This window comes from Neopsephotus bourkii, unplaced genomic scaffold, assembly GCF_033783945.1.
Source record: "Neopsephotus bourkii isolate Nb327-2 ecotype Australia unplaced genomic scaffold, CSIRO-AGI_Nbou_v1 NB_1248, whole genome shotgun sequence".
Classification (NCBI taxonomy): Eukaryota; Metazoa; Chordata; class Aves; order Psittaciformes; family Psittacidae; genus Neopsephotus; species Neopsephotus bourkii.
Window position 1 is genome coordinate 2,385,109 of NW_026901733.1, and position 26,143 is coordinate 2,411,251.

Here is a 26,143-nt window from a genome sequence, read left to right on the forward strand (position 1 = left end):
ACAATGCCAATTGGAAAAGAATCTGCATTTGAAAAGTTCTGTGAAAATCTTGAACAAAAGGTTGAATTTGTAATTCCTAAAGATTACGAAGTAGACCTCCAACTGGATTCACCTCTTGTAAAATGTGGGAAAAGACAGTGTATTTAGATTATTGCAGAGTTGAAGCACATGCTGCTAACTGAGATGCAAATAAGGAATAAACAATGACTTAATGCCATTCGTATTTCACAGAGAGCTATAAATATGGGGAGAAAGTTGCTGAGCAAAGCACTAATGCAGCAAGTGGTAGAAATTAATCAAGAGATAGTGCCACTTTTATAGAGTAAAAAGGATTCAGGAACAGACTCACCAAGAAAAGAGATGGGGCTGAGATCAACTGAATGGGAACAGACTTCTTGGACTAAGCGGCCATTCCCAGACAAATGCTATTAATGAACCTATATAAGAAGAGTCATCTTTCATATGGAGGGAGTGAACAGGATGAAGAATCATAGAATCATAGAATAGTTAGGGTTGGAAAGGACCTTAAGATCATCAAGTTCCAAGGACACCTCGCTCTAAACCATATCACCCAAGGCCTCGTCCAACCTGGCCTTGCACACTGCCAGGGATGAAGCATTCACAACTTCCTTGAGCAACCTATTCCAGTGCCTCAACACCCTAACAGGAAAGAATTTCTTCTTTATATCCAATCTAAACTTCCCCTGTTTAAGTTTTAACCCGTTACCCCTTGTCCTGTCACTACAGTCCCTGATGAAGAGTCCCTTCCCAGAGTCCTCAGAGGCCCCCTTTAGATACTGGAAGGCTGCTATGAATCTTAATGGTCTGTGATTTCACAAAGATGCAGTGAGCTAGATATGAAACAGAGATGCCAGGAGGCAGATGCTTTGGAGATACCTGCAAGTAAGTGAAGCCAAGCAAGCAGAATCCCTTGCAGCTCAAGTTCACCGCACAACCAGTATGCAGAAATGAAGTGGGAAACAAAGGTGACTTCAAAGGCTTTATGTATCTCTTTTCTGGATCTGTCCAGTGGGGTAAAGTGAAAAATTCTCTTTAAAAGATTTTGAGTTTTTGTAAAGGTCCTCATCTGAATCAGGATGAAAATTAAACATCAGAAAATGCTGAAGGTACTACAAAGCTTCACGGTGCAGATCAGACAAAACACTGGGTTTTAAATTGTGATTCTTTTCAATCTTTGTCTTTTTGCTTTACAAACCTTTTCAGCATGAAATAACTAAAATTGAGAAAATAATTTGCAATTTTTCCATACAGAAACTGTTGGAACTGACAATGTTAGCCATTTTCAAGCTGATGTAGAGGAATTTTAAATGGGGAGTTTGGGTGTTAAAAAACCCCAAACAATAAACAGCAAACCAATACTGTTGTAGTACATGATCCATTTTGGACAACTCTTCATTTTTTGAGCACAGACCAGGAATGCTTCTCTGGAAAATTTCCCAGCTATCACTGCTGGCTGCTGTATTGCAACAAATGGTGCCAACAGCCCAGGTTCAACAGCACACAGGACTCTCATTCAGTACCCATCTGACCTGGCCATGTCCTCTGAAGTACGTGCCAGCAGCGTATATCCCTGTGCCAGGGCTAATTTTAATGGGCAGTGCTGCCAAGGCAGTATGAAAAGGTCTTTGTTGGAAGGGAGCACCAGGCCACTTTAAAAAACACCTATGGAGGTATTTACACCAAAAATACGGATGTAAAATAATACAGGCTCAAGTGATTGCAGTTTACACTTGTCTCTTTAAGGTCAATGGCAACTAAACACATCTCCATCTTCTTTCCTTTCTATCCCAAGGAAGTAAAGCCACAGCTACTGTTTTATTCCTCCTTTTGGTCATGGTACCCTGACAAATAAATTGAAATGTTTAATTTCCTTAACTGGTAGTATTCTTCTCTCCTTTTTCTCAGGTTTGAGTGACTTTACAAGGCACATGGGGGTAGTGAAGAATCAAGCACTGCGTTCACCCAGCCTGTCAGACTGTTCTTGTCTTTCCACTTGCTGATGAATGTGTACCAAAGCCAATCGGAGCTGGCTGCATCAGTGGTACGCAATCTGTCATCTCAGCCAAGTACAAATGACCCATTTGTGTTGCACTTCAGAGGTTTCTGATGATTATTCTCTGTATCCTGAAAAGAAGTAAAACCTAATAACCTGGGAATGTGTGTGGTACCTGGGAAGGATGTCTCTGCCAGGTGGACGTGGCTGCAGCCAGGTCCTGCGGGGCTTGGAGAAATCTGTCAAAGGCAGATTCCCTTCCTAAATCCTGCCAAGGGGAAGGGCTTTCTGAACAGGATGACATTCCACCAGCGTCTGGCCACCACCAGGTTTCATTTTGCTGGGTTTTTTTTCAACCTGGTTTAAAACTGAAACATCGCATCCAACAAAAACTCAGCCTGTTTGAAATGCAAAGCTGAGAACGGGAAGGAGAGCCCTGCCGTAGTAGAGAGTACACTGCTCTGTACCCTCCGGGCTTGGGAAGGAGGAAAGAATTAATGGAACCAGGGAAACAGGACAATGATAATGTATGTTCTTCAGGTTCCCAGCGGTGTTTGGCGTATATGCTGCATCACTCCTGAACCAGCAAGGATCAGTGCCTTCAGCAGGGCAGTCATGTGGGGAACACACAAACCCTGATCACACCACCAGGCTCTGTAGCATCATTTCCACAGTTGATGTCTGTGCCTTCCCTTCTCAGGGAGCCCCACGGATTTGCTCATATAAGGTAAAGGAGGGTTACCTTTCCCCTGTCTCAGAAGGATAGAGTTGATTGTGAGGGAGTCACAGGAGCACAGACATAAGCTGGTAATAACAGGATCACAGGACTTGGAGATGAAAGGCTACCTCAAGGCAGGATCATAGATGAAACTGCATGTACATCATTCCTGAGAGGCACTCACTCCTGCCTGTAGTTAAAAATCACAGCTTATGAAGACTGAAGTTTTCCCAAATGATCTGTGCCACATCTCCACTGTTACTGTTAAAAGCCCTGTAACAAATGTCTAGCCTGAGTTTCTCCTTGCTAGATTTAAAGCTCATTGCTCCTCATACCCACAAAGAATATAGATGGGGCAGTTATTTCCTATTCTCTTTTTGTCAGCCTTTCTGTTTCTGAAGAGTGTTAACATGCTTCTCTTCAGTCTCTTCTTCCTCTCACTAAATGCCAGCTTATCCAGTCTTATAAACCATGTTTTCACAAAGCAGGCCATATTTTTTACCTATGTCTTCCTATTTCTCCTTCATCTCTGATTCCTCATCTTCTCTCTACCTGATACTTTATCTGTCACAGAGTCACAGAACAGTTTGGATTGGAAGAGAACTTAAAGATAATTTAGTTCTAACCCCCCTGCAATGGACAGGGATGCCTTCCACTAGACCAGGTTGCTCAAAGCCCTAAAACTACCAGGGATAGAGCATCCACAACTTCTCTGGGCAACCTGTGCCAATGTATCACCACCCTCACAATAAAGAAGTTCCTTATATCTAATCCAAGTCTAAATCTAAATCTGAATAATGTATTACTGAAGCAAGCAGCAGCTTATCTTCATCACAGCTCCAGGCAAGACAGCTGCCCTTGCCCTTGCCATGAGTTTCCTGAAGGCTTGCATGGTTTTTAAAATTTTGGTAGTTTATTGCAAGAAATAGAAAAAGCCCAAGCAGCTTCAGTGTGAACATTTGAGCTAGTCTGGGGTAAGTAAGTGTCAAGGTCTGCTGAGCAGATCACGTTTTTCTGGTCACAAGTTTGTGTGCAATTTGTGCTCACAAGCTTCATCGCTGAGGGGTACAAAGACAAAAAAGACCAGGTGTTGTTATGCGTCTCACATCCACAAACCAGTATTGTCACTGTTAACACTGGGGAGTCCTTCTGAGCTGAGGGCTGTCATAACCTGTTGGGTTTTTCTTTTTGTGGGGTTTTTGATGTCTTCATGCAGTAACCAGCTCACGAATATATTAAACAGCACTGGTCCCAAACACATGCAATATCTTCTGAACCCATGTGTTAAGATTCTCCAGCCACAGCTACTTACACCTGAAAGGCAAATTTAATATCTTAAAGTTAATCAAGGGATCTTTATTTATGTAACTTATTGCAAGATAATGAATTCTTGCATAATTTTTTACTTTAGAGGGTTAAAAAAATACTGTGTAAGAAAACTCCTGGTCTGGATATTGTTCTGTTCAGTGTAAAGGACAGATTTTTGGCATTCCTGGGTAATTCAGCTCTCTGGCAAAGGAGTGCTTCTTATCAAGTGCTCTGAGGTACAAGTGCCTGAGGGCTTGTTCACATGAGAAAATTCAGGGGCATTATTCATACCTCTCCACTGCAGAATATGAGTACCCACATGGGAATTCAGCAAGGGTATTTTGCTCTTGAAAAGCCCTAAGTACCATTATATAATTTCTCCCCAGCAAGGTAGCTATGGCACAGGTAATACAACACACCAGAAAAAATGCACCTGGGGACATCAGCAAAGACTGCTTTGTACAAAAGCAACTCTTGACTTGTGTGGCAATACATTTCTCTGTTTGAGATAGTTTCTTACCCCGAGCACTCCATCCCTACTTAAAAAACCCCACCCATTCTACTGAGAAATTAGAACCAACACAATGCCTGTACTTACCTACAGCCACCCACCTACTATTTTAATTATTGATATTAGTTCTACTGCACTTATACTTCTGTAAATGCGCCCTTACTCTGAGCACCACACTCAGACAGATGTTATCTGAGCAGCAGCTACAGCTTTTGGTAAGCAAGCAATGTGCTGACTGCTGATGGAGAGGGCTAAGGTCAGCTCAGGAAAATAAGAACAGAATCCAGGTAATATAAAACATTTTCACACTTGAAAAGATATTAACAAGACATGCTGCACCTGTAGCCATGAATTTCATTTGCATAGGACAAAGACAATCTGTGTTGTAAATGTAATACAATGGGTAGGAGGGATGGAAGAAAGGAAGAAGAAAACACAGGCTGCCTCATACACAGTGTTCCTTAACAGTGGCTGGGATGTGGCCTTTGCAGTTCTGCCTTCTGTGTCTACCCTGCTCTTTGTAGTTCTTGCTGAGAGACCCGAAGCAGGTGGTATAGCTTGGAGAGAGATTTCAGAGTCCTCTGGTGCCCAGCAGCATCCACGTGTGCCGGCTCAGCACACTCCTGCACAGCTTTCTGCAGCTGCAGCTGCAGGGGGAGAGAAACCAACGGCCCTCGGAGACTTGGGGAAAACCAGCGACGGAATATTTTGTCACAAATTACCTGCGGGAAGGAGAAACATCAGATTATTGTCTTTCAGGAGCTACAGCCAGTGTACTGTAGAAAATGTCAGCTGGATCCAGAATGCCTCCAGCCATTCAGGCAGGAAGGTGTAGAAAAGGAGCATCCACAAAGGATGAGGAACTGCTCTTCTTCTCAGACTGCTCTCACATTTCTGCATGACCAGTGGTGAGGGTGTAGAAGAAGCAGGCAAAAGGCCACCAAGCTATGGTCCCCCAGCCTCCCTGCTGTGCCATAGCCTTACACCAGCACAACCTGAGTGAGCTATTACACACCTCACCCTGGGCTAAGGACCCCATGGATTCCCCTTTCCACTACGTCCACATACTACATCTGTAATGGGGAGAATCACAGGCATTGCTTACACCTGAGCAGCTCTGACTTCACCATTAGTGGAGGCAGCAATGCTAATCCCCTTCCCCTATTTCCTTCACTCTCCTATCTGAGGCATTGGGCTACCAGCTACGCAAACCCAAAGAAATAAACACTAGTGAGTATAAAGATCTGTTTTGTGCCCCAAGATGGGATTTCTGAGGAGGACTGGCACTTAGGTGGCCACGATTAAAAATACACTATCTTCATCTCACAGTCTCCTAGTACATACCACACATTTTATAGTCAATGTGACTTTAAAAGAAATGGATTCATAAAGCAGCTGTGTCTACTCACTTGCAAGTTGTTATTCGCTCTCTGTGCTCCACATTTTCTGATTCTCAGATTGCACTTTGAAAAGCAATCAAAAAAATTACAGTCTTCATCTCCCGTGCAGTTCTGTTCGAGGATGTCCCTCATTTTGGGTTCAAAAAAGGCCATATCCACATCAATGGCCACCACCTGTGGATCAGAACAACCCATCAGACTTGTGGGACAAGGCTAAGCAAGCATTCCTTGCTGCTTGCTTTTGGAAATGCTGTGCTGAGAGCATCTGCCAGTGGGGAACTGGAATCACAGTGAATGGGCTTAATTTGCTTAACTGGGCTGTGCTAGTCTCATGAATGCTACTTTTTAAGCAAAACCAGCCAATGCTTATGACACCAGGAAAGGGAAAATGATTTGTGTCCAGTATGCATCCCTGAGGTCAACTGTGTTGGGACTTCCAACTTGAACATTAATTTACTTCTTGTTGCAGCGTGTGCAGATGGCACCTCAACATTTTAATTATATGTGATGGTGCAAAATTATCCACAGGCCAGATGGTATCATTTCATAATCCACCATTCCGACTAAACCCTTGACTTTACCACTGTGGAGAAGAGCAGTGGGATGCACAGAATTACCTGCATCTAGTACAGCTCCTGCAAACCTGCCATTGCCTTTAGTGGGTTTGAGCCTGTTCAGCTGTAGAAAGAGATCCCTGAGGTTGTTGAAAGTTGAGGCTGGCTTTGCCCTGTCCTGTTTCTATGGTTTGATTCATTTATTGCACACGGTTCTTGTTCTGGTTGTCCAGAAATAGAGCCCAGCCAGCAGTTGGTCTCAGCAGAAAAAACAAGGACTGAAGGGATCAACCACTTTTCTCACCCCAACACAAGGCTTGCTAAACAGTGAATACACAGCACAGAGAGGTCTGCAGGGCTGCTGCCCATGCGAGGTTCAAGACCACTCTGGGAGCAAAGGGCTGGAGCCTCGGTTTCTGCCAAGTGCCACTCCACTCATGAATACCTCCTCTAAAAATATCACAGCAATAAAGAGGGAAAGAAAGGAAGCCAGTAATGGGATGGCAGCTGCTTAATGTGAGACAAGCTGTGGGTGACCACAGTGAACACAGCTTGCCTTCAGTGCAATAGATGGATGCAGCAACCAGCTCTGAACCTAGAGCTGCACTTAACACTTGACAGTCAGGGACAGAGATGTTCCTTTGCAGCAGCAGACACACATCTTCATGAGGGGAAATGTCTGAGACCTGGGCAATGCAGAGCTACTTGGGCTAAAAGGGTAGTCCCATTTTTAGGATTCAACTTCCCATGTAACAAGGAATCTGAACTGTGTGGCTGAAGCATCTGGATCAACCACAGGAACAAAAGAGTCTGGACTGGTAGAAGGCCAAATGAACCTTTCACAGGCAAAAGAAAGAGCACAGTTTAATCTTCATTTTATTCTACTCTTTTCTCCCTGTGGAAAAACAGATGAGGCATAGCTTTAGAACGTATTTTTAAGCTTCTTGGAGAGCTTGATAATGACATAGCCTAAGGAATTTTACATGTTTGGGCAGGCAATTTCTTCTTTTCTTTTCTTCTTTACTTCCTTAAGCTCTCTGCAGTTTTGCTGTTCACTTCTTTGGAAGGTTTCTCCAATCCTCGGGTTGCTGCATCATCTCCAGGTGTAGTTTCTGCCAGCACCGAGCACTTTTGACAACCTGATTGATTGCTCCTCTAGGAAAACCAGCCCTGGTTCCCGAAAGTGCTGCTGCCAAAGGGTTCAGTGTTTTCACTGAAGTTCAACTGTTACAAAAATGTGTGGGCATGCAGCCAGACCCTGCAAAGATAGATTTGGATGACATTCTACCTATAAACAGCTATGTTTTGGTGGGGTTTGTTATGATTGTAATTGATGGTGAAAGTAGCTGAGGAAATGCAGGAAGGACCCAACCGATTTAGAGTCATGTTTAAGAAGCTGTAATCTTCCTAATAGAGCAATGTATTCACCCAGGCCTCTTCCTAACTCTGTAGGTGCATGGCAGCTTAAAATTCTCCTGGATGATCTACCAGGCAGTGCTCTCTCCCCTTCATGCTATAATAACAGACTGTAAAGGCTGAAGAGAGGGCTGGAGGCTTATCCCCTCCATTTCGGAATAATCCTCAAAGAAAAACTATTGCACTCCCCAGGCACATTTCTTTGAGCATTAGCAGACTCATTACTAGGATGAGGAATAGTGGTACTCTTATGGGTGTTTGTTATTATCCTATATAAGGCACAAGAAAGTGAAAAAATTGCTTTAAACAAACATGACAAAAGCCAGACTGCTTTGCTGTGTCCCCATTCTGGAACTGGTTGGAAAAATCATCTAGAGCTTCTGTTTCTCACTCTCCTTCCTTCACTGATCAGAAGGTCTCTCTGTCCCATCCTGACTGTGTGTATCTCCTGTCTCCCAGTCCAGCGGGGTGATAATGGGTGATACCAACAAGCTGTAAGTAATGTACAACTGGGAGAGCCATGTGTGAGCAGCAACTCACATTTTTCTTTAATTAGTTCTCCTAAAGTACTGAATTAGAACATTTTCCTATACTAGAAGGTGACTGCCGTCTCTTTGGACCCAGAACTCACAGGAAAATCCTGGAAGAGCAAGCCTTACCAAAAAGAAAGACTCCATAAGATACCATAAGGAAGCAGTTCATAATATACTATAAGGAAAGAGCCTTCCTAAATGAAGCCTCTTCTCCTGTAAGCAGGCTGTAAAACAGATGCTCTGGTGTGTGGTCAGCCACATGCAGCCACAGTGCTGCTTAACTGAAAAAGATGGGCAGAGCTTGCCTTGAGAAATCCCGGCTGTACCCTACCCTGCCTAAGTACTGGTACACTTGCAATTTCTTGCTGTATCTCCTCACATTCCCTGTTCTGCTGCTGTATTGCACCTGAATAAACAATGAGTGAGAAGAGAAAGGTGAAAGAAAAGCATTCTAATTGCTCCTAATGGCTGTATGTTTAAGCAATGTTTGTCTAGTACTCTGAAGATTATGTTAGGTTAACACTTGGTGAGTACTGGAAATAGCATTCACTCAGAGCGCAGAAACACCACTGATGTCACTGCAAATTGTGAGGCTAGTTCTAACACACACTTACTGCACAGCGTCCCCAATCCCTACACACAACTTCCACCGAAACCAGTGGAATTTCTGTCTGCATTGTGAGTGCAAGATACCTGCAGCAATGTGGTGCTGAGCTACATCACTACTTGGAAAACATGCATTGCTATTCAGGTCTGAGTTACAGCTGAGAAGTCAAAGAGTAACGGTGCCAGGGAGTTTCGTGTCACTGTTCTTGGATCATTTCCATACCAGATAAGCTGAAAACTAAGCACAAACAGGTGGGTTTGGATGGGGGAGCTCCTCTTGTGTCAGGACAGAGAATTCAGCCTTAACTTTCAAATTCAGTTTCTCTTTTCAGCACCACTCACTACCAGAAATAGTTGCTATAATTCAAATTACATCTTCATTTACAGCTTTTGAGATCTCGTTGCCTTCAGGAGGTATCCCTCACTATATCCAAGGGATCCTGTCCGTACCGGTGCCTTTGAGGAGGTGAAACAAACCAGAACTGAGCAAGCTGTTCTCAAAATAACCATCAGGATTTAGTGCTCGGAAATGTGGCTGCACAAACTACAAGAGGAGAAGCAGCAGAGAATAGCCCTTGTTGCTTGTAAATGCATTGGCTTTGCAAAACCTTGGCCAAAAGCTGTATAAGTGTCCTTTTTACACTTCTAGTGTCATTTACACTGGAATTTGACCTCACACCACTGCAGCACCACCTCAGAGACCCAACTTACTGTGAGATCATGCCTGATAGCGAAGTTTTCTGGTTTGATGTCACACAGGTGAAGTGGGTGGGAGAAATCGTTATCAAAATGCTGCACCATGTCCAGAAAGCTGAGTGCAATGTCAATGATGGCTCTCACCCTGCTTCTGCGGCCAGCAAAGGTGGGACTGACCACATTTTCCAAGGGAAAAAGAGTTTTGTGCCAGGCATGTCCAGCTGTGAGATACTCCACAGCATAGAAGTGTCCACAGGAGCCAATAATTCGTAGCACGTGTTTGCTGAAGTCCTGCAGCAAACTGAAGAAGATATATTCTTCCTGCTGGATCAAGGACCACATGCTGGCCACCTGCGCTTTCCAGTGTGGTCCCTTCCTCCTTGTCCACAGGGGCCCCATGGTATTGTTAGACAGTTCTAGCCCTAGGACGTTTTTGACCTCCAAGGCTACCATCAGCAGAAGCTCTGTTTCAGGAATATCTTCTGTTTCCACTTCTTCTAGCATGCTGAGATGCTGGTAGCTGGAGAAGATTTCCTTCTTGGACTTCAGGATGATGGGCTGGCCTCTCCAGTCAGCTTGGATGACCTTCTTACCTCTGTCATAGTAAAGGCAGTGTTTATACACCAGATTCTGTGCCACACACAGGTCCTCACAGAGGTCACCAGTCAGGGCTCCACTGCTGTAGTCAAGACACTGGAGAGAAAGAGCAGAATATTCATAGAAGGACCATATGTCCATGGACCACACAGGAGAAAGGCAAATGGCCAGAAACAGTTCTAAGCCTGAGAGGCTTGCAGGTGTACTGCAAGAACACACCTACAGCCACTGGTGTGCTCACCAGTGATTCGATGTTTTTCAGAAGTCTATAGAGACCTTTTACTAGCAGGGGTTTTGCTTCAAAACAGGGATTCTTGGGATGGTAAAGGATGATTCCTGACACACATGAATTCAGTGAGACAACCTTTGAACACACTTGGCTGTGCTATGTGAGATTCTGGGCTGTAAAACTTTAAGGAACAGGAGATAATTTCCAGTGTAATTCAGGAATTTTATGAGAGGTTTGGGGCAACAAAACTTTGACAGCCCTCCTTAAACTACAGGAAAATCCATGGGTAACTGGATTGCTGGGGTCTCACACAGCCCTGCATATTTTAGCCTTGCACTCAAGATTCCCTGAATGAAGCTGTAAGAACCTTCCTCTGAACTACCACGAAGCACAGAGGTTGTGCTCAGTCCTCTTGAACCAAGACCTTTCTGGATCCTTAAGTATATAAATGCTGTAGAAAAAAATTTACTTTTTAGTTCTTATATGTAATTATCAAAAGCGACATTTTAATATTAACTGCTTAAATACTTATTTTTATTTTAACTTAAAAAAATAATAATCAGCTGGTGGAAACATAGGAACTGCTGCTTGATAGTTAAATGGTCACTGCAAATTCACATAAGAACTGCAAGAAATCCCTCACCAGTCCTTCCCTTGACCCATAATTATTTCCATATCATCATTTCCAAACGCGTTAGCAGTCAATATATTCCTATGGGCATGCAGAAGTGCAGCTGCAGGGACTGCTTTGGGTGAACCAGTAGAGGGGATGAGCAGAGGTCCCTGTTGGAAGAAGAATAGACTGTGGTGATGTAGAAAGCCAAACATCTGGGAGGCAGCTTGACAGTGTCAGCCTTCCTCATTGCTTTCTAGCATTTGAACCTTCATTTAAACCAGCTGCCAGCTCCCTGTGCATGTGGAGCACTTGCAACAGCTCCCTGAGTCCCACCCTGATTGTGTGACTTGCTGTTATATACACAAGAAACATGATGACAAAACACAAATGATGCATTTACTTAGGACAGTGTCTAAGATGCACACCAGAGGAGCATGTACTGATGCTAGGCAGCATTCAGAGTCAAACCTTAAACAGGACACTGGGGAATGGGTGGAGGATTAAGTCCAAAATCCGGGAATGGTGATAAATTGACTAAAACTGCTTACTGAGGGCAGTTCAGACAGACATAAAACTTATTTATATGCTGATGATCTCATGGGCCAAATGAGAACTTTCAATTCCAGCAAGGAGAGCCAGGTAAGCAGTCTTTACCATGAATGCCCTTATCCTGAGTCCAGGGTGGTATACATGTGTGAAACACCTGCATCTGCATGCACATCCACATCAGGGTGGCCTAGCAGACTTACTGCACTGTCCACAGACTTCAGAGTACGCATGCAAATCCTCTTGCTTTTGAAAATCTATTCCTATGAATGTAACACAAACTTATGCTCCCCTTTTAAGGAGGAAATGTAGTTTCCCTGATAGCAGTCATTACTATCTGGAACTCTAAGTGCTTTTAGAAAAATTACAAACTGAAGAAATTTTGGGGTTTTTCTTTGAAGCATAAGTATAACCACATTTAAAATCAGTGCCCTCCTGTTGAGATCACAACCTAACTGCTCATCTGCTACAGTAAGAGAATATAGGACTTAGTCCTGCAATTGAATCCACATGGGTGAACACTTGCCCCTGTGCACAATTTTACTATGGTCCATCAGGTTCATTTTTAGATGGCCTACATGCATGGACCTCTGGCATCTAGAAGAATGCATGCCCAGAAGACCTGTAGTCAAACATGTGAACACACAGCTTATTTTGTCGTGTTGCCATCACATCAATCTGAATGACATTAAAAAAGCAAATAGTTGTGGAAAAGAGTTTCACATTTCCCAGACATAGGGGATGAGTCATTTTTGAGCCTGGCTGCAGTTTAGGACTTGTCTGCTGTTCCACTTGAGCCCATAAGTCTTTGATTATTAACCTAGTACCTAACAAACAAGTCTCTGAATTGGATTGTTCTTACACTGAATGTGTGCAGTGTTTTGCAAACTGCAATCTGTGAAAGGAGGCTTGATCAAAGATTTCCTAGTCCCATAATGGCAAAACACAGATTAGCCTTCCAGAAGTAACACTCTCTCCTGGTCACCAATACAAGCAAGAACTTCAAAAAGGCTTCCTCAAACAAGCAGGCAAGAAATCTGAACGATTTTTGAGGTGTCCCTCTGCACTCACAAAATGTAGTGAGTTGTGAGTCACCCAGTGGCTTTAAAAATCTCTTCACTCTTCCATTCATTGTAACCTAGAAAAGACTGACTGCACCTTCACATCCTCGCTTTCCCCCTCATTGTTCCAACTTCAAGTGTTTTATGTTTGCCACAAGCATAATACACTAAGTAAGCTTAGCTCCCTCCCACGATAATCCTTATTCCTGCAGTTCATGGATGATTTCTGTGGTTTGATTCCCTCCTTGCTTCTTCTCTTCATTTTTCCCGTCCTCCAGCCTTAGAAGGACAGACATCAGAATTGAATGCTGTTGTCCAGTGCTGCAAAGACAGCCAACAGCTCTTTCCTGCTTCTTCTTTTTGGAGACATTCTGAGATTATATCAGCCTTTTAGGCACAGCCTGTGCTGGTAGTTCATGTTGAAGTAATTATTTGACCCCTATGTCCTTTCTAAAGTCATAGAATTTTACAAGACAGTCTTCCATCCTATTGGCAAAGCCTGTACTCTGTGCTTCCCAGTATACTAGCTTGCGTTTTACTGTATTAAAACACATTTTGGTGGACTGACAAAGTTTAGCCAGGTGATTCAGATTACCCTGTTATAAAAAGATGGTCTGTTTATTATTTATCAACCTTTGCACTAACTGCAAGCTTCACCATACAAGATTTCATATCATCACGATCACTGCTGATAAAAAAAATCAATTCCCCAAAGAACTCTTCCAGAAATGGTCCTCCACACTATTATCCCTGTCTTAATGACTGCATTCTGAGTTCTGTCGATAAGGCAATTTTAAATCTACCTAATGAGCACCCTTTGAATGTCTTTAAGTGCCAGATTTTTAAAACTAAAATATGAAAGTGATACAAAGCCAAAAGCTTTATGGGAAAGCAGCTATACTGCACAGAAATGGAAACACAAGCACGCTTTAGACTTAATAATCTCTTTCAGTTTAATTTGGCTAGATAATTTTAAATACCCTTAGTGCACTTACCAAGATAAGTTAAAAAAAACTGGGCTTAAATCAGCATAAAAGTTTAAGTTAATGTAAACCCAGCTAAGGATTCATATAAATTAAAATAACTTACTGTACCCCTATCAGTCAGGCCTGAGGCTGAGTCCTGCCTTGTCATCAAGTACGTCTCCTACGTAAATGCAATACTGAGCAAGGCTTTGGAAGGCATCAGAATTAATTTATTTCTCTGGAGAAAACAGAAATTGATTGCTGTGATTTAGTGTGCTCAGAGTGAATGAAGATGAGACAGGTGTTAAGAAAGAGTAAGCAATTTTTTTGAGAGTTAAAGTTCATCTCTGCAAAATGCCCAGTGCTACTTTGGTCTTCCCAGTGTAGTGCACAGCGGTACAGATGTACATTTTGCCCAGAAGAAGGAAATAAACCTTCCAAAATACTGCTTGCAGGTGTATGCAACCATGCAGTTTTCACTCACTTGCTTAAAGTAGGTCATCTTATCTCCTGCTGAAAATATGTCAGATGACAAGTAAAATAGCTTCTCTTGGAAGTCAAATTTTGTTTAATAAAAGGCATGAAACTCAAGCCATCAGATAATTTGTTTCACAGATTAGTTGCACTTTCTACAACTGCAAAACTCATGCTGTACTCAGAGGATGTATAAATCCTTATTTTGGGGCTGTTGAAGATGAGCTCGTTTTCTGATCATTCCACTGAAAGGACAATCCCTTTCAAACATCATATGGGAAAACTTGCTTGCAAACCTTAACCGTGCTGTTGAAAACTCACCTATGTAAACAGATGAGCACAACAATCTCAGCTACTCTTCCTCTGTAAGGAGGGCCTGAAACTGAGCTGTCACACAGTGACAGAGATGACTTTGCAAGCTTGTGCCTAAACCTGATCCCTGTAAAGTCTTTTGAAGCCCTGCCTAACACTCTCCAAACTGAGAAACAGAGACAAGTCTCTGTGCATCTGTTTGCTGGAGGGTGTGATGGCAAGGTCCTGAAGTGCCCTGAGCTTGGTGGCTCTGTGCACCTCCACCTCTGTGCCCTTCCCATCCATGAAAGGAGCAGTCAAGATTCACTCCTTCAGCTGCAGTCCCAAGCTCAGCTGTTCTTTGAGATGGAGTAGAGAAAGTGCATCTCACTGCCATTAAAAACACCGCTGCCAGGACCACTGTCTATAGCTTCACTTCATTACACAAAATTTTAGGGAAGTGTACAATCAGTTTTTGCTTGTGGTAGTAATAGATTATATAGATTAGATTTAGATTTAAGGAAGGAATTCTTCAATGAGAGTGGTGAGGCACTGGCACAGGTTGCCCTGAGAAGCTGTGGATGCCTCATCACTGGCAGTGTCCCTGCTGATGGCAGGTGGATTGGAACTAAATGATCTTAAAGTCCTTTCCAACTCAAACCATTCTGTGACTCTATGATTTAACTTTCACCAGCATTCCTCCCTTCCCATCTAACCACTGGCACTACAAATATCTTAATTAAGAAACAAAATTAAACTCAGAAGTCAGACCCAAGCTGCTACTCTTTTTAAAGTGTTTCCTGCACGGTTCTAAATCTGGTATTTTTTCCTTTCGTTTTTTCTTTTTTTTTTTTTTTTTTTTTTTGAGAGAGAGAGAGATTTTAATGAATACTTACAAACCCTTTCTTAAATTTTTAATACCTACATCTTAAATGCCAGCCCCTGCCAGACGCAAAGGAGGCGTCACATGCTGTGTGGCATTTCTGAGAGGTGACTTTTGTACAAACACCTTTGCGGATAAATAAACACACACACACACATACACACACAAAAGCAATAAAAACAGCCCGGAGGAAGCTTTCTCCCCGCTTAGGAGCGTCCGGGGTGCCGAGCAGCCCTTTCCAAAGCGCTTGGGAAGCCCTTCCGCACCGCACGCCAGGACCGCCCGGCGGCCCGCACCTGCCTGTCCCCGGAAAGGCTGGTAGGGAGGCAGCCGCACAGCCGCTCCTCCCGCTCCTCCCGTCGGGTGCTGGGGTTGCTCCGGGCAGGAGGAGCCGGGCGGGAGCGCCCCGTTGACCGCAGCCCAGACGGATTCCCCCTGCCTCAGCCTGTCGGGCCGGGCAGCCCCCGGAGATGCCCCGCGTCCCGCCGAGGCACGTACCAGCCTCGCCAGGATCCGGTGGCTCTTCTCGTCCGTGCAGCGCTCGGAGAAGACGCTCCTGTGGAGGAGTAAGAGCAGGGCGCTCACCACCACCCAGCAGGCAGCCCAGAAGAGGAGGAGCACCAGGGTGCATCGCCGCCAGATTTTGAGCCGCAGCCGATTCAAGCCCGGGATGCCCCTCATCGTCGCGCCCGGGCTGGGCTTGCGCGGCCGCTTCAGCCGCTGCTGCCCCGGGGGGGCTGCGCTCCCCTCCCCGCACGCGTGTCCCGCTGCTCGCCAGCGCCCATCTCCCCCCGCCCGCTCCGGCGCCGCTCCCGCGCAGCTCCCCGGGCCGGTGCTGCCCTGACGGAGCCCCGAGCGCCCCTTTTGAATTTAAGCCACGTAGTTCCGCCGGCTTTTGTCTGCTCTCCCCGTGCCAAGCGGCCCCTGCAGCCTCCCGTCGGCTCCTGCCCGCTTCCCCCTCCCTTCCCCTTCGAGTTTCTCACCCGAGAATAAAAGGGGGCTTGAAGGGTGACGGAGGCGGCTGTGGGAACCCTGCCCGCCCCATCCAGGCGGCTGCTCGACCCTTGGAAACAGGCAGCCTGGAGACGGACGGTTCCTTCTGGTGAAAGCTTCGCCTCCCGTCAAAGGGGAGGAGGGAGAAAAACAAGTTGTTTATTCTGGAGCAACTTCTCCAGTTTTATCCGCCCGCTGCCGAAAGAGGAAGGCAGAGAAGTGCTTCAGGTGTTCGTTCACTAACGCGCCCCCAAGGAGGGGCAACTCCTTGGCCCTCCAGCAGCTTCCACAGCCTCCCCCGCCACCTTGGTCCCGGGGATGCAGGCTGGCTCCTGCCCGGCACTCCAAGACCCTGCTCCCTCCGCAGCCAGGGGTGGGGAAGCCATAGCAGCAGCCCCTTCCAACACTTTCCCAAAGCAGGGCAGGGTATACAGGGTCCCAGCGTGCTGGGGGAGATAAACTGCCTCCTGGCTTTCTGGAAGAGAGAGTATCCATGGCTATGAATGACCCTCTCGGAAAAGGGGTCAGCTCCACACAACAGTCTCTAATATATTCGACTTTGTTAATGTTTCTACAGAGTCAAAACCCAGATGTTTGTTCCTGTGTGGCAAATAAGATCCTGGCATCCTTTCCTCAGTCCATGTGTGGATGTTCACCACCTCTGTTTAGACCACCACACTCACTCTTTTCCCTTGACTACCACTTGACATCTCACCATCACATATTTTTCAATAGGAAAAATCATATTTTAAAGTACAGCCCCATGCAGTAAGGGTGTCTGATTCAGGTTTACCATCAGCTACAATGAAAAAGGACCAGATTAATCTTCTTTCCTGTGTACTGATGGTTACCTCAAGCTACTTGTAACCTCATAGCAGGAAGATGAATTGCAGTAAATGAAAGCACTTGGAAGGTAAATTATTTACCCAGATGAGTAAGAATAGCAGAATCTAGTGCACAGTTGAAGAACTGCAGAATAATTCAGTAGACTTCTTACAGAGTGTAAGTTGCTCTGGTGCACATTATTTTAGTGAATTAATTTAGTATTGCAAAGGGCAAGCTCATTGTTGAAGAGCTGGGTTCAGGGATCTATGCTCTGTACCATCATGTCCAGATTAATGAAAAATATCTGCCTGTACATGCTGTTAAAAATAAAGATGTGTCTAGTGACATGATCGACTTTGCCTCTCAAAACAGCGGGGGGAAAAGCATGAGTGCAGCAAACTTGCCTCTCTGCATGCCTTCTGTATGGTCTGTGCAGTTCCCCTCTACATGGCAGAGCAGGGCTTGAAATACAGCTTCCAAGTAGATGGCAGACTAGGGCAGAAAAGAAAACAGAAAGATGAAAAGTACCACTGAAAATCCTACAGCTTTCTAGAGCCTGGCAGTAGGGAAGGGATGTGAGAAGAGCAAAACCACTTTCATCTCCCAAAAGTCTCAGAAGCAGAATCATTATCACTAGCCACATCTTCCATCACTGGCGTGTTTTGCTCTCTCTTTCTGCAATCTCATTTCTTCATCTGCAGGGACTGCCTTTGGCCATTCTTTTAATATTTAATATTTATATTTTTAATATATTTCCTGGTCCTTTTACTGAGAGGAAACTTCCTCTGAGGCACTGATGATACAGGCTGGGTTTTGGGAATGTAGCAAGCCAGAAAGTCCAACTGGGCAACCAAGAACTGAAAATGTTTAGTCCTGTTTCTCAGCCTGATACAAAATACTGTCAGGGGCTGTCTCTGACCAGTTTTGGATGTTCATTTGGAAATTCCTAGGGCATGGAGTGGGGAAGGCAAGAGGGACAGTTGCTTAGCTTTTCATCTGTAAGGAGTACTAGCTACGTTTGAACACAACCAATCGTCACTGGCTGCTGCCTAGGAGGCAAAACTGCAGATCTTCCATGCCTATGTCAGGAACCATCCTGAGATGGACGCAGGTGTGTCTCTCATGGAAAAAGGACAAAGCCGGTGGGGGAGAATCAAGCATCAGGATATCTTCCTACAGCTTGGTCCTAAGCTGTCTGGGTACCAGTTTAGACACTACCAAAACTGTATCTGTTTTACACTTTGTTTTTTTCAAACATGGATCTTGACTTCTCTGTATGTCAGCATTCCCCAAAGGATATTATGCATGAGTATTTCATGTCCGTGAAATCCTGTGTATGTACCATTTGTTTTAATGGTTCTGAAAACAAATATTAATTACTCCTTTCTCTGAGCTAGGAACAAAAGATGGAGACTTCGGACCTGGCTAAGTGTCGTGTCTGAGCTGCTCTGATTGCTACTGAAAGGAGCAATCATGTTCCCTCCTCCTCCACCATCACTTCCCTGCTTCCCCCTTGGTCTCGCCTGCCTCCTCCAGTCCCTTCTCCCAGTGAAAGACATGTCTTGTTGCCCAGTGAGTTCTCTCAACTCATTGCCAGGCCAGAGACTTGTAAAGCTGTTCTTTGCTGAGATTATTTTCAGATGGGTTAGAAAGCCCCAAGGATGCCTCCAGGCATGGGAGTAGGGCTGCTTCAGGGCCAGGAGTTTGGGGATGCTGGAGGCAGAGCTGTCCCTCTGGCTCAGCTGTGCTGGATGTCTGCACCTTAAGGGTGCAATGCAGTCTTGCAGATAAGGTGATCTAGAAGGAAATACTTGCTGAAAGGAACAGTCCTGTTACCCCAGCGGTATGCTTCCACTGCTTCCCTGGGAGCTGTATCAGGGTAGTTAACCCAGCAGGCAGAACCCATAGGTTTCTGAGCGTGCTTTTCATTTCTTCTTAAGATACCAGCTAAAATTCACTGAATTTGGGGGGTGTAAGGTCCCAACATCCTTCTCTTTGATTTGTGAACAGCTGCTGCACATAGCTAGTGCAATTCTACCCTTTACATACAGGTCTGCTGCTTTAAAATTATGGAATAAAAAGAAACAGACTAAAAATATCTAGTTCTAATAAAGTTTTTAACAGCTTTAATTAATAAAAAAAAACCCCAAAACTACATGAAGCAAATGCAAGTTGCATGACACTCACACTAGACTGCTTACTGGTTTCATTTTATGGGAAATACTACAGGAGGCATTTGCATGGAATAGAGCCCTGCCTTCCCCAAAGATTTTCATACAGCATTCAGTCAGCAGAGAGACTTTGTATCTAGTTGTTCAATCTCTGACCGTTCAAATATCCCATTGACTTTAGTGGGAGTGAAGAGTTGGACAAGCCTGGTAAATGTAAGTGTGTGCACACCTACACTTATAGATGTACCTGCATATATATATATATATATATATATATGCACACATCTTCAGAATAGATCAAGAATTAACCCAGGAAGCATGTGTTCAGGGAAAGGTAAAAGCCTAGGTGCTTTAGGATCAGGGGGCTTAACCTTTAATAACAATCTGTTACTAGCTGAAAAATTCAAAACTGGTTTTAGATTTCCTTAAATTCCAAGGTTCTTCAGACTAGCAGAATTAGTTCTAGTCCATCCTCTGTGAAATATGTATCTAAGTGCCTCTCTGTCCCATAGCAATTTTCCTTTGAAAAAAAAACAAATCTGCATCATAGAAACCTTGCTTCCTATACATATTAAAATGTGACTTTCACGTTGCATTCTTGTATTCCTAAAGGAAGCTATGTTCTTGCTCTCATTTTAACTGAGAATTAAGCTTGATAAAAATTAATTAGTAGAAGTTGAATTAAAGCAAGTGACATCAAGGGCAGTAAAAATAATCCTGCATTAGTTCCTACTCAATTAAATTGCTGAAGCATTTGAATTACTGCTTTGAGCACGATGACAACGTCAAGATGGTCTCCTCTTCATGGCTGTGTTGGGGACATCACAAAATTACTCATCACCAGTGACAGTTCACAGCTGGAATAACCATAGGCTTCAGCAGGCAGGAGTGAGATGCCTTGGCAAGGCCAGGCAGAAGAGCCTGGAGTGATGTCTGTCTGTACTGTCCACCTATATGTGGGTTCAGCAGCTCCTCAAGCCAGGACCATGAGGAGTCCAGCCTGAGGAGCTGCTGAGCCTACTTTCTCACTGCCTCCAGACACAAACTGTGTTGCAAAGACTCAAGTTGTGTCAGGCTGTTAGTCCTTATTTTCCTGATTACTTAATTCTTTATGAGAGTTTAAGAGAAAGAAAATAAATCTGTCATTAAGAACCTTGGCACTCGAGTTAATGAAATATAAGACTGGTTCATTAGGAGTTATTGTTCTGTTTGATTGATTTCATCACCATCTGTCATTAGCACACGGTTGTCTACAGAAATAGGGTACATTTCAGTTCATCCTTCAGGGGGCACACACAACTCATTTATTTTCCTGCTAGAAGCTCAGGAAACTTTCAAGTCCTGTTCAAATCTACCTTGAAAATATATTTTAACATAAATATTTATTTCTGATTTCCTGTGGCAAAGCTGAGTTGCTGAAGAACATCACAAGGTTTGATGTAGGTTTGAACATGCACTATAAGCAGTTAAATTCCCCTGCAGAGTACTGAGTCTACCAGAGGAATCCAAGTGTATTTTCCCATTTTTGCCATTAATCAAAAAGAATATGTTGCAAACTACACACAAAAATTTTATTGCATCGTTGTGCAGCGAGTTTATTGGGCTACATTGCAAACCAGAAGCAGAAAAATGGCACAATATAGCATACAGAGTATAGCTTTGTGGACAGGGGAAAAGCCTAAAGTAATTCACTGATTTTAAATATATAGAATAAAAAAATTGTAATATATTTGTTCTGTTTGCTTTTTATTGTCAGCACGTATTTCTTAGGCATAACTGCCCATGAAAGCCAAAGATTTTTATTTTCTCCTTCCCTTTTACCACTTTCTGGATTCCACACTGTAAATTTAAATTGTCCTGTTCTTCTCATATATCCCCTTCCAATTAATCTCTTTATTAACCTCATGCCGGCTTTTCCTTGTCCTTTGGAAACAGTATTGCCTGAAGAAGCCAGTGATATACCTTGGCAATGACCGTGGCAGATTGTGGCATGCTTATAATTCTTCAGATTGGATGGAGCAATCAAGATGGAAAGACATCCTGGAGTTTCTGTCCACATATCAGAAATTATGCCAAGCACAGCATCACTTATTGTTTCTCTTCTCCGTTCTTTGTCTGCTCATGCTACCAGTCACCAACAGGAAAAAGTAGCTTTATTAGGGAAAAGTAGCTTTATTAGCTGTAAGATGAAACTTAATCAGTTTGCAAGTGGAATTATAAGTGGAATTGTCCTTGCCTGGGATTGGAGTTAGTGACTTGAGAACAAGTTTTCTAGCTAGAGGATGCTTTCCAACAGAACCTGCTGCTGTGTGGCATGTTGCATGTCTGTCCACAGCGTGTGAAAGGGAGGACAAAGAAGGGAAAATGCTGTGATTCTTTTCCAGTCTTTCTAGATGCAGTTTCTATTCTCTGCACCGAGTTCAGGCCAAGTGAACTCATTATGCCAGTACTGACTCTGGCTCTTTGTAGCCTCCCTTTATGAGTGTCTGAAGTAATTCCAGAATATTTTGAAGTTGCATAAGGTTATGTAAAAGGAAAAAGAAACCCCGCAGCATCTAATAAGCTAATTCCCTCTGGCCTCTTGTATTGTGCTGTTATTTATATGAGTGATCTAAGGTCATTCAAGCAGGCAGATTATTTTACAATATAGATATGGAATTCACAGGGCTGTGATCTGACATATGTGGTAACTCAAAAAAGAAAGCAATTAAGTGTCATTTTTTCTAGTCCGATGGCTAGATTATATATTTCAGTGCACTAAGATGTTTTTATGGCTGATACTGTCTGGAAAGTTATCATGTTGTCATAGAGATTAGAATCAGTCCAGCTTCATGGCTGCAGACTCTGTAAAGTGAGTTTATGTTAGCAATTTGCACCAGGTTGGTTTTAAATTTGTTTCATGGGCAAGACTGATTGAAGACAGCCATGGCCCACACCCTGCATCTTGTTATGCCATACATTTTAAAATGCAGCTCAGCTGTTCCCAGAGGTCTGCGTGCTCTCTCTTACTAAAAGAGGAATGGAAAGCAAATAACTGATTCTTGGAGATGGAGAAAAGCATCCCCATTGTAGGCACAAGTGACCACCAAGTGGATACTTTCGATACTGCACATGCAAGTTTTGTAAACTGTTAAGCAGACCTTTCAGAGAGAATCTGTGCTTTCTCCATTCACATAAGCAAATCTGAATTTTCTTTATTGCTTTGCTTTGTTCTATTGGCTCAAGGGCTGTGAAATGCAGTGAAATGCAGCTATCACAAGTGATAGCTCACAGCTCAGTTACAAGTGGGTATGTCCATTTCCTGAGTTCTCTTCTAAACTTACAAACCTGGAAAAAAAAAAAAAAAAAGGAAAAAAAAGAGGATTTAGCAAGATCATGGATGCCTTTCAGTATCAGTTCTGTAAAACCTAATTACTTTCAGTTATTGCCTTGAAGCTCTTCTTAGCAGTTTCTTTGCAAATGATGAATGGCTGGAAATGGAACAAGCTGCAGAATGATCCATTAGTGTAATTCAATTTTCTATCAGTCTTTGCAAGTAATTAGCTTTTCTTTAGGTAATGTATTGTTAGTTTGCACGCATCCAAGGTTGTATGGCATTTGTTTAGGGAAGAATAGACAACTCAGGTGCTGCATTCCTTACAACAAATATCTCGTTGTTATACCATGGTTATTATCCATTAGGATGAGTGACTCCCGTATGTTATGCCTGAGCAAGAAATCTGTGTTTGACATCCTGTTCAGATGCCTGAGCAGTGGCAGTGCCCCTGATGTATGATGCTCCTCCTGTTACACAGAAGCATCCTCCAGGAATCTGAGTGGTTCTTGTGGCCAGGCCTATTTCTGAGGGATCACTGCTACACAGGCATCAATATCCAATATAGCAAACAAGGAATGCCATGGCACTGCCTCCTGTTTCAAGCAGAGTTGTCTGTTTCGGAGAAGCCTCAGAAGTGGGTTTCCATAGCTTCTTCCATAGACACCATCTTTGTAGCTGATAGAGGATTCCTCTCTATCTCTTCCTAAGCTATTCTAAAATCTGGCATTGAGTCAACTCTTCCTACCAGGCTACACTGGGTTTTGTGAGCTGTCTTTTGGTGAGCAACTAAATTGACTGGAAATGCTTTATAAGGCAATAATGTATCTTTCTAACAAATTCGTTACATGCTGGAGCCAATGGTCACTGCAGTTAGTGGGAGTCACCCCATGGTTTTCAGTTGGCTTTAGCACTGTGTCTTTCAGCTTTAAGGGTGTGTGATTACAACCCCCCCCCCCCCCCACACACACACTTAAGCTTGCTGCCATGTTGTCCCTATCTACATTTATGCAATGGGTAATCAACATTTTGTCTTTTTTGTTAAAAGCAGAATTTCATATAAGCTTGAATAATGCCTTTGTGTAATGAAGCTTTGGCTGCAGAACTTCTTATAATTAAATTGGCACTACTTTTTTGATTTTTTTTTCCCTGAAGTGATGTGTTTTCATCCTTCTTCTGTCTTTTTTGTGTCATTTTTCTTCAGTAAAATCCCATTTTCTTCCCTACTTATATTTTTTCATTTCTCCTTATTCTCCAATGATTTACCCCTTGTATCCTTATTAGCCCTTAATTATCTACCTCCAACAGCATCGATCAGTCGTCTCTGTCCTCAGAAGACTTCGTGTGTTGTAGAGTGCCTCTTCCACATCCTTAGCAAGAGGCTTCTGAAGACAAAACCTGGCACCTTAATTTTGAACCTGTACCAGTGGAATTAATTTTTATTTACACTAACGTACATAAAAGGAGGAATACACACAGATGACATTATTAGACAGTATTTAATACTCCTTGTTTTTGAAGCTCCCTGTTTCCTGTATATAACTAGATTGTGCTTTCAGCCCATGCTGTACAGATGCACAGACATCTGTTCTTACCCGAACAACTCATAGCAAGTCCCCCTTAATGAAAAACAGGGACTGAATTATTCTGGATGTGATCCTCAGTTTAGGAAGAGGGGAGATCCACCAAAGAGTGGGGGAAAGGAAGTGTGGTGAAACCACAACAGACACTGAAGAGCAGTCCTGCAGAGTTGCAATCCTGGAGGAAAATTCCAGCTGGGGAAGCACTTAAGCTCAGTTTCATTGAGGAGAACATGCAGGACTGGCCAAGTCTCTTCAATATTTCTCTTTCACTTTGGCAAATCAGCAACTTATAAAAGACTGAAATAAAGTCCCCCAACACTCCAAAATATATTCAAGGAGAAATTGAAAATGGTATCTACTCATGCACATGACATGTTCTGTGCACTTTCAGCATGGATAAAGTGGGCATGGTGTTGGGACAAAACACTGGATGAGATACAGGGTAGTTGAGATTAAGCTGCAAAAGGGTAGGGGTTTTGGCATTTCATCTCTGTGGTCATTCCAAAGAAAAGTGCTAGACTGGAGCAGTCTCCAAGGGCTGTGGTTCTTATTTGCTGTCAGACTGCATCTAGCCAGGCTGTTGACCCTTTGCTTGCCTGTCTAATACACTTGCTTGTGGTATGACACATATCCCACCTTTCACATGTGAGACACTTCCTTGTTATATTAATGCAGAGTATCAGGACAAGCAGGCAGAAGCAGAGCGCTTTGGGGACTCTTAGGCAAAGGAAGACATTGAACAAAGGTACACAAGTGCCTTTTTTAGTCCTTTTAGAGCACTGGCACAAAGAATTCATTTGGCGTGCCCATTCAGTGACTTTCCAAGATATTTTGGCTGTGCAGTTTGAGAGCCAGTCCTCCAAGGTGCAGGAGAAAAATTTACTAACAGCCATTCTCACTGTTCTTTCCTCTGTGCCTCAAAATCAGAAGAGGGAACAAGAACTGCTCACTCTGAGCCTAAGATCTCTGAAATAGAAAGACTTCCTGTTCCTGGGCAGCATTAAGGCAGTGCAATGGGGAATGTGCTGCCAAATGCACATTGATATTTGAGCCATCTGTACATTAAATTCAGAAGAGGGTTTGTGTGTGTGTGTGTGTGTCTGGCTTTCTGACACTCTCTAATTTGAGAGTCTCTCCAGCACTCTAGACAGGTTATTCAGTCTTCAGGTTTATCTCCTGACAGAGACATTTCCAACGTCACTTCTGCATCCTGACAAGAGGGTGTGGAAAACACAGATTGCAGTGAAGTGCACAGACTTGGTGAATAGCTGTTACAGGGAAAAACTGCCTTTTATGAAGTCAGGAAGAAAAGAGTGAAGAATTATCCAGCAGTGCACAGCAAACCCCTTGTATTCTACTTTATGCTGTCATGGTTTGCAAATAAATCTAGTGCCTAAAGCAAGACTGATGGTGTCCTGAATTGGCTTAGTTAAGTAATTAGTGACTACTAAAGGCTTAGAGTAATTAAGTTTTGGTACTTTTTGGAGACACTGAAGGATCTGAAGTTGCAGCAAGCTTCTGCGTGTGCTTTTTTAACAGGAAAATTGCAACCTTATTGATACAGGGGCTACCAGAGTTGCAGAGAGTTTGACGCATCAATCACTGAGCCAGGAGGCAGGGGGCAGGAAGAGGTTTGTAGGAATCAGTGAGGAAGGAGAAGAATCCTGAGCATCCTGGGCATCCTAAGCAACCCACCATTGCTGGGCACAGTGGGGAGCTCCTCAAGCTTGTGCCAGCCAAGCCAGGAAGTCAACATAGCACAGCAGCACAAAGTCACCCTGTTGTAGTGCTGTTCTCAGGCAGGCTCCTCCGTCTGCTGCACAATGCCCTGACCCTGTGG

At 43.6% G+C, this 26,143-nt stretch overlaps 1 protein-coding gene across 2 annotated transcripts; it reads right to left on the bottom strand.

Moving 5' to 3' along the window:
* Nucleotides 1-4,067: 4,067 nt before the first annotated feature.
* On the bottom strand, nt 4,068-16,696 carry DIPK1C (divergent protein kinase domain 1C). Of its 2 annotated transcripts, XM_061364677.1 has the most exons (5): nt 16,402-16,696; nt 15,917-15,974; nt 9,772-10,449; nt 5,961-6,125; nt 4,068-5,273 (listed from the first exon to the last, which is right to left on the bottom strand). In XM_061364677.1, the coding sequence occupies exons 1-5, from the start codon at nt 16,461-16,463 to the stop codon at nt 5,058-5,060; spliced, it is 1,179 nt and encodes a 392-aa protein (XP_061220661.1). In that variant the 5' UTR covers nt 16,464-16,696; the 3' UTR covers nt 4,068-5,057. The 2 variants fall into 2 exon arrangements, with proteins under 2 accessions (XP_061220661.1, XP_061220660.1); XM_061364676.1 differs by lacking the exon at nt 16,402-16,696 and having other exon boundaries at nt 15,917-16,363.
* Between the last annotated feature and the right edge of the window lie 9,447 nt (nt 16,697-26,143).